This window comes from Lactuca virosa, chromosome 9, assembly GCF_052849685.1.
Source record: "Lactuca virosa cultivar CGN04683 chromosome 9, Lactuca_virosa_CGN04683_v6, whole genome shotgun sequence".
Lineage (NCBI taxonomy): Eukaryota > Viridiplantae > Streptophyta > Magnoliopsida > Asterales > Asteraceae > Lactuca > Lactuca virosa.
This window is the reverse complement of record NC_136434.1, coordinates 83,753,877-83,771,188: the sequence shown is the minus strand read 5'-3', so window position 1 is coordinate 83,771,188 and position 17,312 is coordinate 83,753,877. Positions and strand designations below refer to the sequence as shown.

General features: G+C 33.9%; 3 protein-coding genes across 4 annotated transcripts; all 3 read right to left on the bottom strand.

Moving 5' to 3' along the window:
• Window positions 1-5,830: 5,830 nt before the first annotated feature.
• LOC145138566 (vacuolar-sorting receptor 2-like) lies at window positions 5,831-9,980 on the bottom strand. The gene is made up of 12 exons (XM_079072631.1): window positions 9,493-9,980; window positions 8,434-9,126; window positions 8,176-8,264; window positions 8,018-8,087; window positions 7,854-7,937; window positions 7,442-7,518; window positions 7,258-7,339; window positions 7,109-7,191; window positions 6,859-6,925; window positions 6,638-6,766; window positions 6,416-6,522; window positions 5,831-6,277 (listed from the first exon to the last, which is right to left on the bottom strand). Exons 1-12 carry the CDS (start codon window positions 9,788-9,790, stop codon window positions 6,179-6,181), a joined length of 1,878 nt encoding a protein of 625 aa, XP_078928757.1. The 5' UTR covers window positions 9,791-9,980; the 3' UTR covers window positions 5,831-6,178.
• Window positions 9,981-10,789: 809 nt separating this feature from the next.
• Window positions 10,790-12,779, bottom strand: LOC145136139 (DNA-directed RNA polymerases II and V subunit 8A-like). 2 transcript variants are annotated; one of them, XM_079070331.1, is made up of 6 exons: window positions 12,643-12,779; window positions 11,857-11,953; window positions 11,530-11,687; window positions 11,316-11,410; window positions 11,126-11,231; window positions 10,790-10,986 (listed from the first exon to the last, which is right to left on the bottom strand). In XM_079070331.1, exons 2-6 carry the CDS (start codon window positions 11,927-11,929, stop codon window positions 10,972-10,974), a joined length of 447 nt encoding a protein of 148 aa, XP_078926457.1. In that variant the 5' UTR covers window positions 11,930-11,953; window positions 12,643-12,779; the 3' UTR covers window positions 10,790-10,971. The 2 variants fall into 2 exon arrangements, with proteins under 2 accessions (XP_078926457.1, XP_078926458.1); XM_079070332.1 differs by lacking the exon at window positions 12,643-12,779 and adding an exon at window positions 12,037-12,149.
• Window positions 12,780-13,818: 1,039 nt separating this feature from the next.
• On the bottom strand, window positions 13,819-16,758 carry LOC145137542 (uncharacterized). Its single transcript, XM_079071672.1, has 5 exons — window positions 16,313-16,758; window positions 14,678-15,617; window positions 14,501-14,596; window positions 14,274-14,410; window positions 13,819-14,208 (listed from the first exon to the last, which is right to left on the bottom strand). Exons 1-5 carry the CDS (start codon window positions 16,576-16,578, stop codon window positions 14,025-14,027), a joined length of 1,623 nt encoding a protein of 540 aa, XP_078927798.1. The 5' UTR covers window positions 16,579-16,758; the 3' UTR covers window positions 13,819-14,024.
• Between the last annotated feature and the right edge of the window lie 554 nt (window positions 16,759-17,312).

Below are 17,312 nucleotides of genomic sequence, written 5' to 3'. Positions count from 1 at the left end.
TTCTGGTCAAGTCAAAGTCAAATAAAGTCAACAAGTCAAACCGGTCAACTCTACTAACTCTTGTATACTAGGGTTTACGTTATGTAATTATCGTACAATTCGCTATTTTAATAAGAAGTCATCACTTGGAAAGTTCGTATGTGTAGGATTCTTGAGCCCTAATCGGGGTAAGTGATGTAGCAAAGCGATAGAACACTATTACATACCCTTCGGGGGTGTGTAAGACTCTTAAACATGGCTTAACGGGGTTTACGGACCTTGCGTTACAAAGCCAAACACTCAAAAAGGTCACAAAAGAAATCTCTCCCAAATCTCTCCAAGTATGTCAAATCTCTCCCAAATCTCTCTAAGTATGCCAAATCTCTCCAAGTATGTCAAATCTCTCTAAAATCTCTCTAAGTATGCCAAATCTCTCCAAGTATGTCAAATCTCTCCCAAATCTCTCTAAGTATGCCAAATCTCTCCAAGTATGTCAAATCTCTCCCAAATCTCTCCAAGTATGTCGAATCTCTCCCAAATCTCTCTAAGTATGCCAAATCTCTCCAAGTATGTCGAATCTCTCCCAAATCTCTCTAAGTATGCGAAATCTCTCCAAGTATGTCAAATCTCTCCTAAATCTCTCTAAGTATGCCAAATCTCTCCAAGTATGTCAAATCTCTCCCAAATCTCTCTAAGTATGCCAAATCTCTCCAAGTATGTCAAATCTCTCCCAAATCTCTCTAAGTATGCCAAATCTCTCTAAGTATGTCAAATCTCTCCCAAATCTCTCTAAGTATGCAAAATCTCTCCAAGTATGTCAAATCTCTCCCAAATCTCTCTCAACTTCTTATAATCACTCGGGGCATCCCGACCCTTAATTTAGTTGAAAACCGCTCGAAAACGGAAGTTTACGTGAAAACCTCTTAAGGAGCTGAACCCTCCTAAGGAGCCGAACCCTCTTAAGGAGCCGAACCCTCCTAAGGAGTCGAACCCTCTTAAGGAGCTGAACCCTCTTAGGAACCGAACCTCCCTTAAGAAACCGAAACCTCCTGAGAACCGAAACCACCTCCTGAACCGAACCTGCTAAGGAACCGAACTTAACCTTCGGTCTGAGATGCGAAGCTGCTCAGCCGAACCCTACTCTCGGTTCCCATCCACTTTCGGTTCCCATGGCTAGGACCAAACCTCCGGCCCTGAATTTCGGATTTTGGCAACTTTTGCCCGGTTTTCAATATTTTTAGCTTTTTGAGCCCGTTTTTCGTGATTTTAACGCGGGATTTTCACCCAAACTTATATTTTGACATATAAGACCCATATTTCCATAATCTAATCACATTATTAGGGAAATCTTTACTTAGGAATAAAATCTAGTGGGTATGGTTTAGTGGTGGAGTGTTGACTTTGCCTTAGTGTGTGACACAAGCAACCACCCCATACCCACTCAATGACTAGCCCTTGTCCTTCCACCATACCTGGTCATTTCATTGTCCTTTCCCACCATTTTTCCAGCCACACTCTTGGTCAAAGGCTGGAAACCCTTACCCCTCCTCACATTTCTCTCATTTCTCTCATTCTCCACCAAAGAACAAACTCCATTCTCTCTCACTTCTCTCCCTAAATTTCGAGATTTCAAGGCTGATTTTTCAAGTTCTTCATCTACTTTTGGTCAGTAATATTATCCTTCATATGATTATTCCACCTCTTTCTACTCAAATCATAGGTTGCTTACACAAACTTCATCATATTTGTGTTAGTTCTTCGAATCTTCAAGCAACCTTCTAAGTGTTCTTGAGTTGAACACTACCTTTCTTCAACATCCACCCACTGAAATCACACAAGGTGAGTTCATACCCCTATCTTTTCATGTTTTTCTTAAGTTTTAAGGGGGAAGGGGGGGGGGGGGGGGAATACAAGTTAAAACACCAAGAACACAACTAAACTCACCCAACAGCTTTCATCAGAAACGTTTAACTCTATTCACGTACTGTTTTGGTCAACTTAAACATTTTAGTTTTCAAAACTGTATTAGTTTCAAATAGTTCAGGTTCATACCTTTAAAATGACTATTTGCACATCACCATACGATTTTTCTACAATTTATGGTGATTTTTACAAAACTGTCTATCATTTCAAGAAAAAATCCGGACCAGTCTGTGAATATGGGCTTTTTCACACAAGTGGGAAGTCACTAAAAATTATAATAAAATTTATGAACAAACTAGACACATTTTCCAAACTCTCAGAATTTACAGATTCTGATTTGGACTCTTGATGATTTTTCTATAAATCTTCTAAAAACAGGAATAAAAATGTTAACACTAGAAAAATGTTATCTATTCATTCACACCTTGTAACTTGTTGAGCAAGGTGTGTATCATTATGTGCATATATGTGTTATATTATATGTCATTTTGTCTTGGTAAATAGACTTACAACAGAAAACAAATGGATTTTTACCTCCACAAAGATGGTAATTTATTTAAAATAAACAAAGTTTATATCCATTGCATTCAAACATTTTGATAAACTATTGTAAGTATAGTTTATGTTCACTACTACTACTATCATTTGGTAAACTATAATAAGTATAGTTTTTGATGCACTACACAACAAGTTCACTACTAAAGGTTTCATTTACACAAAAAGGGTTTTTCATTCACTTCACGTAAATCCGTTAATGACTAAATTGTGAGACATTCGCTTCATGTTACTTTTCAAGTAATGCACTATAAGTCCTGTATTGTAACCAGAGTCTCTTTGAGGGAGAGCGTGATAGTTGTGTATAGATCTATATTGGGATTGACGCTCCACACCTCGTTGTTAGCTACAGTAGGACCTCGAGGTCTACGGGTGACAAATGTCATAACATTTCCAACGCCTGAAGAACATCGTTTCAGGCCATCTAAGTCATAGTATGGTTATAATAACTCACATAATGTATTAACAACTCATAGGAATTACGAGAATTTCATTAAATCAAATGAGTTTATGTCAATTTAAACATACATTGTTTTACTATAAGTATGGAAATTATTTGTACATTTTGGTCTTTGGATTTAAGGCCGCAATTCACACTCTAAGGAAAATACTGGATTTTTCTGGAACAAACATTACTTTTACAAAAGAAAAGGTTTTCATCCCTACATTCAAAAGCTTATGAACTCACCAACTTAATTGTTGACACTCTTTCAAACTACTTGTATTCTCAGGGAATAAATAAAACAGGTAAACAAGCGCTTTTGAGGATGAGACGTTAAGGCGTCAAACATTTCATTTTTGTCAACATAATGTAATTGATTTGGAAACATGTAAACTTACTATGGTGTAACTTTTTCAATTATATGTATGTTGGTTGTGTTTACTTTGATCACTATTGCAATTGTTGTTATGATACTATACATGAAGTCCTCCACCCCCGGACGTTTCCGCCATCCTTGGTTTGGGGGTGTGACAACCTCAATCGACAATCTACAATCAAATAAAAAAATATTTTAACAAATCTGACGAAGTAATCCAACAGCTTAGAATTGGAGGAAATTCGTACACTATGTGTAAAATATGTCAATTAAGAAAACTCATATCTTTGTCATGACATGTGTTTTTTTGGTCATTCAGAATCGTTTTGGGCCTCAAAAATGAGTTTTTTTGTTTTTTATTTTTAGCAACTTTATTTATTTTTAGATTTGATTTAGATAATTTTTTAGAAATCCTCCCTAATAAATAAAGATATTTTTGCCACATGTTACATTTTCATTTATTTTGCCACATGTAATTTTGTGGTTATTTTAAATTAATTTTTATTCCACATGTCATTTTATGATTTTTTTCATTTTATTAAATTTTAGATAGTATTTAAATGTAATAATAAATTCATATCAATTTCATTAATAAACTTTCCTTTTAATTTCAAAATTACTAAATTAAATATTCATTAATTTTCTTTATTTATTTATCTAAATTATTTGTTTAAATTTAAAAGACAAAAAAAACACTTTAATTTTATAATTCAATATTTTCTCATTTTTCTTATAAATTCAAACTTCTCAAATGTTTAGAATTTTGTATTTAGTTTATATTTATATATATATATATATATATATATATATATATATACATATATATATATATATATATATATATATAATAGACCCATGTAATTAGACCTGGCAATGGGGCGGTTTGGAGCGAATCGACCTTGATCCAAACCCGTTTAATTCATTTCAAATTCCGATCCATACCCGCTCTGTAACCCGCAGGGTTTTGAATAATCAAACTCATACTCTTATCCGTCGAATCAATAGATATTCAAACCCGCCCTGTAACCCGTAAGTTTTTTGAATAATCAAACACATTTTACTTAAACCTCAAAATAACATTTATTAAATAAAACAAATGTTGATTTAAATAACACATTACGTACTCGAAGACTTTCGATTGGAATTAAAATCATTTTCGTAGTAACTTCTGAGTGGTTTTTGACCGTCAAATGCATTGATAGAGAATAACAATTTCAAACTTTCTTCTGGTTGATAAATGACTATTTGGTTGATGAAATATAAATAAAATGACATCATGTTTCTTGATAGAATACTGAAAGTCTAGAATTCGAGTCTTCGATTCTTATGTAAAAACAGTTTAATCTTTGGTATTTTCTCTTTGGAATTTTGATTAGAATTAAAAGTAAACATTAGGTTGTATAAAATATAAATTTATAATTCTAAAATTCATACGGGGCGGGTTATAAACGGAGCGGGTCAGTGATGATCCATACTCGACCCTTTTAATAAAAGGGTTAGCGGGTACGGGTCGTTAATGGGTAAACGAATCAAAAACTATGCTCCAAACCCATATAATTATTAGGGTTTGGATCAGATCATGGTCAAAATCTGCTCCATTGCCAGGCTTACATGTAATACATGGGTCTCACACCTAGTTCCTAATAAAGTATAATCTCCAAGGGTTAAAGAAAGAAGTTTATCTTCTCCTCATTTTTGTTTGTTAGACAATTTTTTGGTTATCAATTAAGAATCCTTTTAGAATTATCTTTTAGTTCTCTATGTTCGTGTTGGTTGTAATTGGACATGCAATTCGATGGTATGTGCATCAAAATTATTTGTTTGTCTATTCACTTCCATTATCAAACTTTAAACACTTGCTCCTGAAATTTCTCTCATTTTAATCATTAATGTTTCTACTTCTTAAACGTAGCGAATACAATTGATTTATTTTGTACAAAATAAAGGAATGAATAATGAAAGTGATGTAAGATCACGATCCTCTTATTGATAAAAGGGATACATGGTCGTAGATATCAATATAAAACTATAAATCAACTACAATCATAAAGCCTTAGGTGATGTTCCCACATTTACTAAATGTAACCTTGTTCTGTTACACCTGGCTCGTAGAAACCAAGTGTCACATTATTTAGATCTAAAATCTTGCATTTGATGCTAACATCATCTCACCCTTCATGCTCATATGCACAAATATTCAGGACCATGGAGTAGACTCAACACATGATTAATAGTTGCATTTGATCCATATTTAGATATATACCCATTGTTTTAGCACGACTCTTCCCCATGTGACATGTGATATATATATATATATATATATATATATATATATATATATATATATATATATATATATATATATATATATATATATATATATATATATCCTTTCACATACACCTTTAGCATCTCTTTATAACTTAGGCCAATACAATTCCCTCATACACAGCTTACTAGTTTTTAACAAAGTGTCCCCTAAGACTAGACCATGAGACTCCATGATATCCGACTCTCACAAAGAACATTAAGTAACGCATAAATAAGTAAAGAAATTAATCGTGTAATGGGTTTCATGTATTCATTTTGAACCCAAAGGCTTACAGAAGAAAGATTCTGGAAACAAATGCAATAATACCATTCTAAACTCTTCTATGATTTAACCATCGACTTGTCATACATCTTGCATCATCAACAAAGTCGACCACATTTATTATTCTAATAAACTAAAAGAATCAATATCTAAACTTACAAACAACTCTAGTGATGATTCGGAGTGTAGATTAGTGAAAATTCTGCAGATGTGTAATAAATGGTACGCATCATTAACCACATAGATGTTGATTTCGGATCAATGTGCCAACTTTTCACAAATTGTTTTTCTTTTTTCTTTTTCTTTTCTTTTACACGTTCCCATGTGATCCATGGACTGCAATTTCAGCTTGATTGTCCAATGGCATGTATTGTGCCATTATAGCCCGGATCTCAGAATCCATGTATGTCTACAATACAAAAATATCACCCTAAGATCTTAACTACACTTATTTGTTTTCTATTTGTATCCTTTGTTTATAAATGTTTTCAATTTTCTCTATATGTTATGTCAAATTCAATTAATTAAAAAAAATAAAAAAGTGTACCCGAATTCTGTATTTATAGAACGCATATCCAGCAGCTCCAGCAACTGCCATACCAAGAATGATGACCCACATAAATCCCCAACCCACTCCCGAGATAGCATCTTTACCTAGTTATCAATTTGTTAATTATTCCAAAACACAAGTAACAAAATTAAAAAATGTTGATATTTTGGAGAGTACTAGGTTAAAAATTTAATAACTTAAACAAACAAGAACACTCACTTATACATGTGTCGTGTTCTCTAATGTAAAGCATATTGCCACCACATTTACAGTCGTAACTACCCCATGTGTTCTTGCATTTGCAGTTGGGACATTGACAAGCTGTCTTCTCTTCACATTCATCAATGTCTTCAAACATAAATAGTAAATGTCAAAATTAAATTGTTGGATTTTTTTTTGGGGAATTTGTAGTTTTACTTTCTAATAAATGGGATAAATACCTTCACAACTTTTGACTCCGTCCCCTCTGAATCCTGGTGGACACTTGCAACCCTCTGTATGATCATCCTACAACAGATTTTTTTTTTTTAAAAAAACAAAAACAAAAATCAATATATAATATAGAACCAAAAGACAAAAAAAAATGTACACACACACACACATATATATATATATATATATATATATATATATATATATATATATATATAGAGAGAGAGAGAGAGAGAGAGAGAGAGAGAGAGTACTAACAATGCAAGCAGAAAAAGTCCTGCCTTGCTGGGTATCTTTCCAACAGCCTCCATTGTTAAGATCACACGGTAAAGCTCCCGAAGCTGCAACACAGAGGATCAAAACCACATGGACAAAATATGTGCACACATACGATACAAATTAATTACCTTCACATTGTTTATAACCATCACCAAAAAACTTTACACCCTGAACAATCGGGCATTGGCAAACTCTCCCCCTGAAAGTATCCTACACCAACCAAACAAAAAACATGCAATTTAACTAAATAAGATAAGATTTTTCAGAACATTTATATAAAACCCGCAAAATAGCATGTCAAAAAAAACGTACCCTGCATGCTGTGATATTTAAAGTTTTGTCCATCCAGCATCCACCATTGTTTTCCATACACTCATTTGTTTCTATTCCTGAAATTAACCCACATACAACATCAATATATTAAATTAGAGGAAAAATAATACTCCCTCCGTCCCAATATTTTTGTCCACAGACAAAAAAACACACATATTAAGTAAAACATTAATTACCACTAACTTTATTTAATAAAATGACAGTTTTGTCCTTACTTTGCATTTAATGTTCCATTAAATGCTTAGTTGGTTAAGTAATAATGAGGGGTATTTTGGTAAAAATGTTATTTATTTTTAGAAGTGGACTATTATTTTGGGACAAACCAAAAAGGAAAGATGGACTATAATTTTGAGACGGAGGGAGTAAATAATATAATGAATGTAGAATTGACCTTCTCTCAAACAAATAGTTGGCTCAGTTGTCTCCTCGAATCCTGAACAAATGGCCTTCAAAACTGTTCCTTTATCGAGCTTACCTGAAGCAAAAATATATAAATAAATAAATGTCAATGTAATTTAGGTTATCAATCTTTATTTTAACAAAATTTTCACATACCTCGGAATTGTCTGTTATTTATTATGAGAGTTGGCAATATTGTCACGTCTCCACGTGGACCTTTACCTATCTGTAAAATTACAAAGTTAATTAATTAACATAACTTAAAAGAATATGCGAATTATAATAATTTAAAAAAAAATGTATATGATGAAAACCTGTGCTTCCTGCTCAGCTTTGAGAACTGGGTTCTCCTTATCTGCTTTTGTATCACCCACACATTCATTTATTTTGTTCAGATCAGCCCCTGAGAGATCTCAATTTAGTGTCTTGAACACAATATATACCAATAAATTATATCATGCAACAAGTATGTTGAGATTAATAGGGAAATAACAATGTAGTTTACTCTTTTTACCCAATATTCTAATATTTCTTTACACATAATAAGCTCAGAGAACGTTGCGAAAACTCACCAAGTGATTTGATTACTTCTTCTGCACATTCTTTATTGTACTTCTCCTCTTTCATTGGACAACGAATAGCAAAATCTGTGACATAATCCCACCATAACCATGGTTTTCCAGATTCATTAGCGACTTTAAAGAAGCACGCCTGTCTTAAATTCTGGATAACAACATCTTTCCCATCATACCCTCGAGCGAAATCCTCTTCAGGATCAGGAGCACAATATCTTCCATGATTAATGCACTGAGACTTACACTGTTTACTCAAAATGAAAGCTTCAGGACAATACCAAGTGATATAATGTGGTGTGAATTGCGTATACCCTTTCTTCTCTAAAATTTGAGCGACTCCTTTGAAATCTTTTAGAAAATTCTTTTGACTATCGCATTTCGGTCCACATTCATCGTTGCTGTTAGTCCAAAATTCGTATTCAACTCGATCATCGGGGTGAGGAAGAGCTTCTCTCCAATCGAGGTTTACTTTTACCATTTCTGGCTTTTCTAGGGCTCGTTTTATCGCTTCCCCAAGTGATTGACTTATGAGGGCTGAAGGGATGGAGATGTTCTGTAAGTAATTGAAACGAGCACTTTCTTCTTCTGGTGTGTCCATGGTGATCAGAGGCTCAGGCCTGTCATCGGCGACGAGAATAGCGGCGGCTCCGGCTCTCTGTGCGTTCCATGCCTTTAATGTAAAGTAACAGTCTGCCAAACAGTAAATAATGTAATTTACTTTATTACCCCGTAACAATATATTCATATTTCTTTACTAACAAATAATAATACCAATATATACCGTTTTTTACCAAAATGGCATATGACATAAAAATCTTTTGAAGACTTTGTGGGTTTCCTATTTTGCGTATTTTAGGTTCGTTGTAACTTTTTCTTTTCATTTTTAAAGGGATACCCGGTAAAAACCGAACATCTAGTATATGATGTTATTGTTTTTCGTTCAAATCCTTGTTATAATAAAATGAATCACATTGATTCTGCTTTTACAATACGAATGAATTTTTTACATGATAGAGAATAATACAATCGAGCAAAAGGGTAAAAACGTAAATTTACCGCCTCGATCAACAAGAAGGAAAACAGGAAGGCCAGCACCAGATTTAAATTTGAAAGAAACATCATCAGAGAAACTCCTGCAAGCCCTTTGATTAGCTTTTGGATAAAGAACAGCTCCAGCTAATGTTCCTCCATATTGAGGAACACCAAAATTACCAATTGCACATTCATATGTATCTTTTAAATTCTGAGGTGACGTCACCCTCAAACTGTTCTTCTCAACCACAAATCTACCCAATGTAGACTCACAAATCAACAACAAAACACATATTACAAACCCTAATCTCCCTTCCCTCATAATTTATTGAGAAAAAGAATGACTACCCAGATCACAAAATCAAATCAAAGATTAGTTCTTCACACACATTCAAACAAATCTATCAAAAAACAAAACGATTAAAAGCTGATTTTGATGTTGTTTTGAGCACAAATTTCAAGACAATTAAAACGTACTCCTCTTGAACCAGTTTTATTGATTAAATGTCATGGGTTTGAGCTGGATTTGGGACAAAATATGGGAAATTTTTACAAAATAGGGAAAAAGGTGAAGGTTGGAAATGTGTTGATATTACTCGTGAGAGTAAGATGTTGTGTTTTCTACAAGTGTAAGTTAGAGAGGAATTTACAGACAGAGAAAGAATCGAGACTCTTGTGGTGGAAGCATACGAGGAGAGATGTAAACTGTCATTTGATCAAGTCTTTGTTTAATTAACTACCTTACACGTAATATGAAAAATAGAGGGGGGACGAAATTTGTTCATAATTCAGCTTAGGCATGTTGTAACCTTTGAGCCTATTAAATGAAAAAACTTTAATAGAAAACCCAAGAAAACTGACTAAAATATCTTTAAAAGAAATAACTTTTTTAAGCTCCAAGTATAAAAAGAGATTTTCCATATTTTTTTTATTCTTACAGCATGATATGAGTGTAATATCACTTGTCTTTTGATTCTGTCGAATTAATTTTTGAAATTATTCTATGTTAACGAATAGTAATACTCGTTTAAGGATAGTTTTAAATAAATATCAACAACTGTTTTATATCTTTTTAACAAATTTAACAAATATGTTAATTATTTACAATTAATAATTATTTAACGTGGTACAGTTATTTATAATTTAAATAAAAAAAAAGTTTACTAAAATCTATAATAATTAAATGTTACAAACACACCTAAGTGTTACTTCTCAATCATGTTCATGTATGCGCATAGACAATAAACATTTATTGAAAATGAAAAATACTTGAAAAATAACCTATGCTTTAAGAGACATGACAAATATCTTCACTTCAACATTTGTCCAAAATCACGTTTCCAGATTAGAAATTACCATTGTTTTTCATATTGCAGAAAGTAACCCCCAAAGGGTACGTACAATGTATGAGAAGTTAAAACTGTCAACATATTTTACATCTGATTTTTTTTTATTAATTCTCATTACTTTGGCATCATCCTGATTGATATATATGTTGAACAACTAAGCCTTGTCCACCTGCAATACCAAAATTATACTTATTACTCCTTATAAACTAATATAGATCAAATTATGTAAGTTTTGTCCCCACCAAAAAGACGAGAATGCCCTCATCATTGAAAACAGTTATAAAAAGATACCAAAAAAGGCTTTTTACCTTCCTCATGAGGATGAATAGCCTCTGATCAAGCTCAAACTTAGCTGCAATCGAAGGGTCACCCCTCAACAACATCAATAAACCACCAAATGAGACATAAATGTCCCTGAAAAAACAAGAGCAGTCGACACTTGAGACCAAATTTCATAAACTGGATAAAAGGGCAAAATAGTAATATGGCTCAACATACGCTTTAACATTAGCTCCTGAGCCTTCTTCATTGATCCTATACAATTTTCCATGCATCACATATTCAAACTTGTCAGCAAGTGACTTTCGCCCACCCTGAAAGAAAAAAGTATGTGCAATTCAAGATCATGAATTAAAATTTAAACTCAATATCAAATTATTCTTTTATCATCAAAAGTCAACCCAAAAATAAAAAGTCAAAGTGTTGAGATTACAGGAGAAAAGAATCCACTATCAGGAGTTCCATCCAAGTTCAAGGTAGTTGCTAAAACCATCATAAATTTCTCACCAACATGCATAGGATAAACATCTGTATTCACATCCAGCTGCATGTACATATCAAATTGATCGCTTCTTGCTTCAATACGATTAACTATTTCAAAAAAACCAACAAACATATTCAGATACTAACTTCTTATTGAAAGGATAAAACAGTAATTTACTATTGTTACTTTCTTGTACTACCAACATGCCAAGCTACTTTTCAATTGGATTCAAGAGAAGGAGAATGGGAGGATGATGATGATTGAAGTGAAGAATACCTTTGTCAAATTTCTTGCCATCAGGGTCAAGCTGATCAACCCTAAATATATCTTCAAACAAGGTTTCAACCATCCTTTAACAGTTATATGAATTCACCTACAAAACGAATAACTTAATTTAATTGGTAAAAGTAAAACAATTCTTCATCTGGTATGGTATGAAATCCGTGAATTGCTTACAAGAATCGCTAGTTAATTAAACAACCAAATCCACTGATTAGAAAGTAGAAAGAAAAAGACTGTTTTCAAATTGATGGGACTATTTACTATTAGAGGGAGTTTGGTTAGGAAGTGGAATCTTTCCAATGAATTGGAATACGAATAATCTGGAAACGATAATTGGAATGGAATTTAATTCTATTCTATTCCTTTGTATATTTTTGGTTGGTTTGTAGATGAAGTGGAATGTAAACCAATGACAAATAACATGATTCACCGCTCACGAAATCTTTCAGATACTCTGTGAGAATAGTAAAATCTGCCTTCTTGATTGTGAAAGGTTTTGCAAACTATTTTTAGGTAAAATCGATGAAACATGTGAAATTCCAGTGCACCGATATTATCATCAGAGCTTCAAACCCTATCCAACTTTTATGTTAAACAATTTATCACTAATAACAATGCCGATGAGTAAAAGGTAGATAAGCTCCCAGAGCTTCTTGTTGCTTATGGTGGCCTTCATGAAATATTCAGGAACTGGTCGAAGGAAAGCGAGAATACAAAAGGCACAAGCATGATTGTCATAGATTTACAGAGGAAGATCTACAGAAAGGAAGTGACATTTACCTGAGCTAGAGTAGCAGCGACAGAGGTAAGAGCGAGATGGAAGAGACAAAATGAGACGATCGAAATTGTGAGAAGAGTCAAGAGACGCTTATGAAATTCTAGGGTTTAAGGCTAAAGAGTAGTAATTGAACTTTAAATTGACTGGCTATCAATTCAATTTTCATAAAATCATAAATTCGATTTCAATCCTCTTGATATTTGATATTTCATTTCTAACCCCAACCTTAAGTTTTCTTTGTATTTTAGTCCATATAAACTAACTTCATTAATTCACCATCGTAAGTGGTTCTTACTTCTTACCTTTTCCTATTCAGGCCCGTCCCAGAGGGTCGGCGATATTGGCGACCATCCAGAGCCCATTTTTTAAAAGAGTCTAAATTTATTATGAAAATTGTTATATTTATAGATGGTACAAATAATTTTCTTTCAGTTTTTGAGTTATTATAAAAAACTTGATTATAATTGTGTATTTTAAAGGCCCATTTTTTCTTTCGCCCTAGGCCCAAAATATGTTTGGAACGGCTATGTTCCTATTATGTTGGGTATGGGGACAGGCCAAGTAGTGTGGTTTCTCTCCATCTCACCACCGTCTCCTTTCATCTCACCACCATCTCCTTCCACACCATTGTTAGTGTACCTGCAACAATCATGATAAACAGAAAGAATAAAAAGAAAGAGAGAGCTAGTTGGTTGTGATCTTTCGTGGTATAGACTATGAGTGCCAACGATCGTGGGCCCACGACACCCCTGGTGTGTGTGTGTGTGCGGTCGTTGTTAGCTTGTCAGGCGGCCACGATAATCTTTAGCCATGAGTATACTGAATGACCTCATTAAAACATTTTTATTTGAGAAAAAACTCATCTATTTTGTTTAATTATTTCATTGAAAAAATAGCCAAAAATTTCCGTTCTACAAAACAGCCATCAAATTTGTATTGTCATGACAAAATATATTTAAACCTTAGATATTTTTATACCATTTTGCTTTTGTAAAATCTCTCACAATCTCACCTTTTTTTTTCTGTTTTACTTGGCACAATACAAACAATGATTCATAACTTTTCTTGATTTCGTTTTCCTAAAAAACTTTCTAGATATTCGATTATCAAAATCAGTACAAGAGGACGGATTTTCATAACAAGTAATCAACAAGTTTAAAACTAAACTCAAGTCGACGTTTGAAAGAAAATGTATATTGGCCTTGAACAAAAGGGAGTCGAAGTAAAACTAGTACAACACTTTCTCTCATCATTCCATCAAAACATGAAAGATGCAAAGAGTGATAGTAAGTTAGTTAGTCACGTTTTTATACATACATCATCACATGACACAAACTTTACACAAATCAACAACTCAAAACACCTCTCATTTTCACTCTCACTCTCATTCTCTTTTGTCTTCTGCTACATCTTCTGTAAGCCCAATAAGATGATCCGTTGAGGCTGACCCTTTCTTCTCCTTCCTCTCCATCATCATTCCAACTTCTCCCCCATCCACTTTCACTCCACTTGTAAGCGATATCGCCTCCTCATCATACTCTTCCCCCGTGTCCCCTGCATACGCATATCTACACCCCCACACACATTATTATACTGTGTACTGTATACTGTGTACTGTGAAACAAAAAATTACCTGGTGGGATTGCGAGAAGGGGCCCACAGGATACATATGACCACCAACAGTGAAAAGGCGAGTAGTGACCAAAAAGCGGGAATGATCCAATAGATACGCCATAGCTCACTTATTGGATCAGTTGCATTAAAGTACAACTGTCGAATTTAATTTTTTAATTAAAAAAATAATTAGTCAAAAAATAAAAATGAGAAAGAAAAGAAAAAATAAAATAAAATAAAGGGTACCTCATAGCCAATCCAAGCAATAGAGAGAAGGACAAAAAGTGCAAGGGCGTTTGTGAACTTTCGATACACCTCCAGTTTAGCAATGCTTCTCCGCATCTAAACATCATTAACAAAATTTAAAACCAAAAGACGAAAATGCCCTCCGAAAAGATTGATATAACAAGATTATATTTATACCTGAAGCTTCTCCAATGTCTTGGACAAAGAGGAAAATATCCACAAAATAAACCAAGCATCCAAGAATGCAACAGGCAACACCAAATACAATTTACTTTTCCCAGAAAAATCATTAATATTTCCCAAATTTTCAACAAGCTCGAGTGCTTCTATAGCCACAAAATACACCACACCAAGAATCATCACTTTAGAAGTGACCCCACCTAGGGTGGGCCTCACCACCCCATACCCCATAGCCACCACCAAAAGCAACAACCTTGAAAGAGTCTTTTTCACTGCACTAATAGTCACAGCCCATACTGTTATCCCAAAAGGCCTACTCCCAGTTGACCCAAGGTTAGAATAGTCAAAATACCAAAGTGCCATTTCACACATCCCAAGAGCAATCACAGCAGAAATATGATAATGTAATTGCATTATATCTTTCCAAAATTGAACAAATCTTAAAAACCAACCAAGCCCAAGAACAAGGTAACCCAAAGACATGAACCCGTAAAAAGTCATTAATTTTACCATTTTTCCAGGTAAATACCCTTCTGGATTCCTCCAGACTGTTCTTCCTGAAATTACTGTGCCCTTGAGTTCTGGATCACAGTACATGAAGTAAAGATAGTACATTCCGGTTTTGTTTATGTCAACTGATTGAGGTTTCATTTTGGCTTCTTGTTTGTTTCCTTCAAAGAAGGTTTGGATTCGTTTTGGCCATTCGGGGGTATTTTCGTCTTTTTGGATGATGACTTCTCCTACAGTGCAGGATTCTTCTGATGCGAGCTTTGGAGTGCAACATAAGATGTTTGAATTAGTTTTTAGAAAATTTCCACCGATTCTTTCGGTGTCTTTTACTTCGAATATTATGGCTTCAATTAATCCGGTTCTACTCTGCATTGCGTTTTGAATTTTGGCTGATTCTTCTGTTCTTTTGAAGGTAACATCTTCAAACCTGAAATGGATACAAAAATGTTTGTTTTGAAGATTGTCTGTTATCCAATCTAAAATCTATCATTTTACATATGCCAATACCTAGAACCTAATCTACAAGTAGATTGTACACTAATTCAACATTATCAAAAAGTGAGGTCTCATGTTTAAACCTTGGCGTTACCTATGTATGTGATTTGATATTATGAAAATGTGCTGTTTGAATCTTTCAATTTGGGTTATCTTAGCCCCTAATTTTGGAATTTCAATGTTATCAAATGCAAGCTCTGGTTTTGAAAGTGTTTTCTGGTTCACTGTAACTGAATCATCTCATTCCCAAACACTTTGGTTAATTTCCAGAAGAACATGCTAAGAAGGATTGGGGTTTAATTGAAGTAGTGCCTCTGGAACATGAGCACAGCCAGTATTATTTGGAGGACTATGATCAATATTTGTTCATTTAATCTATTTTCTTGTTTAAATATATGTAAAGGAACACCGAATACTTCCAATATATGATGCCTAATGAACACAGGAAATATTTCAGTATTAAGAGGAACTAATCTACTCAAAGGAATAACATAACATTTCCACGGAGTTAGAAATGATCGTGTCTCTACGGATTTAGATTGGGGAATAATTTCTTGGAGAAGGGGTTGATTATCAATGAGAGAAATCAAGATCAAGCTGAAGATTAAGAAAACATGAAAGTAAAACCTGATGAAAGATTTCCCCTCGAGGGGTTTATTTCCTGGAGAGGTAATAGAAGAACTATTGTCATGATCTTCGAGATGTTTTGAAGCGAAGAGACCTTCACTGCCTCCATGAAAGAGGAAAGCGTTCAACTGAGGAGTGAAGAACTCGTTGCGATACTCATGAATCGATGCTCTGATTGGTACGATTGAGTAATCGCATAGGTATAGTAAACCCAAAATAAACCCTAGCACTACTTCGCCATTGTAGAAACGAAAGCCCTCTCTCATCTCTCTCTCTCTCTCTCTCGAATCTAGGAAGTTGAGACGTGATGACAATACACGACGACGTGGAACTTCACTCTAGAGCCCTTGTCGGAGTTCGAGATACGATGGCCTTTGATGGTAAAAAATGTTGACTTCGATATTTTTGTGGTGAATAACAATGTTGATAACTAAAACAAAAATGTCAAAAATCCCGTGCGATCCCGATTATGAGGGACCTCGTTCTTTAATAGGAATATTTTTATAAAAAATTTTAGGTAGGGGTAGGGATCGCAGGCGGGTTTTACTGGGGGCTGAAAATCGTTGACACGACACGATAAAAATACACGACACGAAACGAAATCGGGACAAAACTGAAATTCAAATTCGTTTTCGAGTCGTGTTTGTTTCAAGTGTAAAAACACGATGTGTCGTTTTGCGTTCGTGTTCAAAATTTGACACGATTTAGCATTTATTTGTCTTGTTTTTTGTGTTTTTCGTGTTATGTATGATTAAATATTAATTAAATAAATTAATTTTATATTATGTTATCTTTCTTGTGTCGTGTCATGTTTGGCGCTTTTAATTGGTTCGTTTTCGTATTAGTTAAAAAAACATGATATCGTGTCGTGTCCGTGTTATATAAAGCTTAGGTTTTACTTCCATTTAGTTTTCAGGGGGTGATGTCTCAAATCCTCCACTGGGCCATAATAGTTATTTTATATTTAATTATTTTATTTATAAAAATAAATATTGTTTTT

Coding starts and splice junctions, on each gene's coding strand:
- LOC145138566 (XM_079072631.1), bottom strand. CDS start 9,790: ATGAGGGAAGGGAGATTAGGGTTTGTAATATGTGTTTTGTTGTTGATT. Junction 8,088..8,175: donor AAGCTGAGCAGGAAGCACAG/GTTTTCATCATA, acceptor GTAATTTTACAG/ATAGGTAAAGGTCCACGTGG. Junction 7,938..8,017: donor AAATAACAGACAATTCCGAG/GTATGTGAAAAT, acceptor TTTTTGCTTCAG/GTAAGCTCGATAAAGGAACA.
- LOC145136139 (XM_079070331.1), bottom strand. CDS start 11,929: ATGGTTGAAACCTTGTTTGAAGATATATTTAGGGTTGATCAGCTTGAC. Junction 11,411..11,529: donor ATAGTGGATTCTTTTCTCCT/GTAATCTCAACA, acceptor TTTTTCTTTCAG/GGTGGGCGAAAGTCACTTGC. Junction 11,232..11,315: donor TCAGGAGCTAATGTTAAAGC/GTATGTTGAGCC, acceptor TTGTTTTTTCAG/GGACATTTATGTCTCATTTG.
- LOC145137542 (XM_079071672.1), bottom strand. CDS start 16,578: ATGAGAGAGGGCTTTCGTTTCTACAATGGCGAAGTAGTGCTAGGGTTT. Junction 14,597..14,677: donor AGACATTGGAGAAGCTTCAG/GTATAAATATAA, acceptor AATGATGTTTAG/ATGCGGAGAAGCATTGCTAA. Junction 14,209..14,273: donor CCTTCTCGCAATCCCACCAG/GTAATTTTTTGT, acceptor GTGGGGGTGTAG/ATATGCGTATGCAGGGGACA.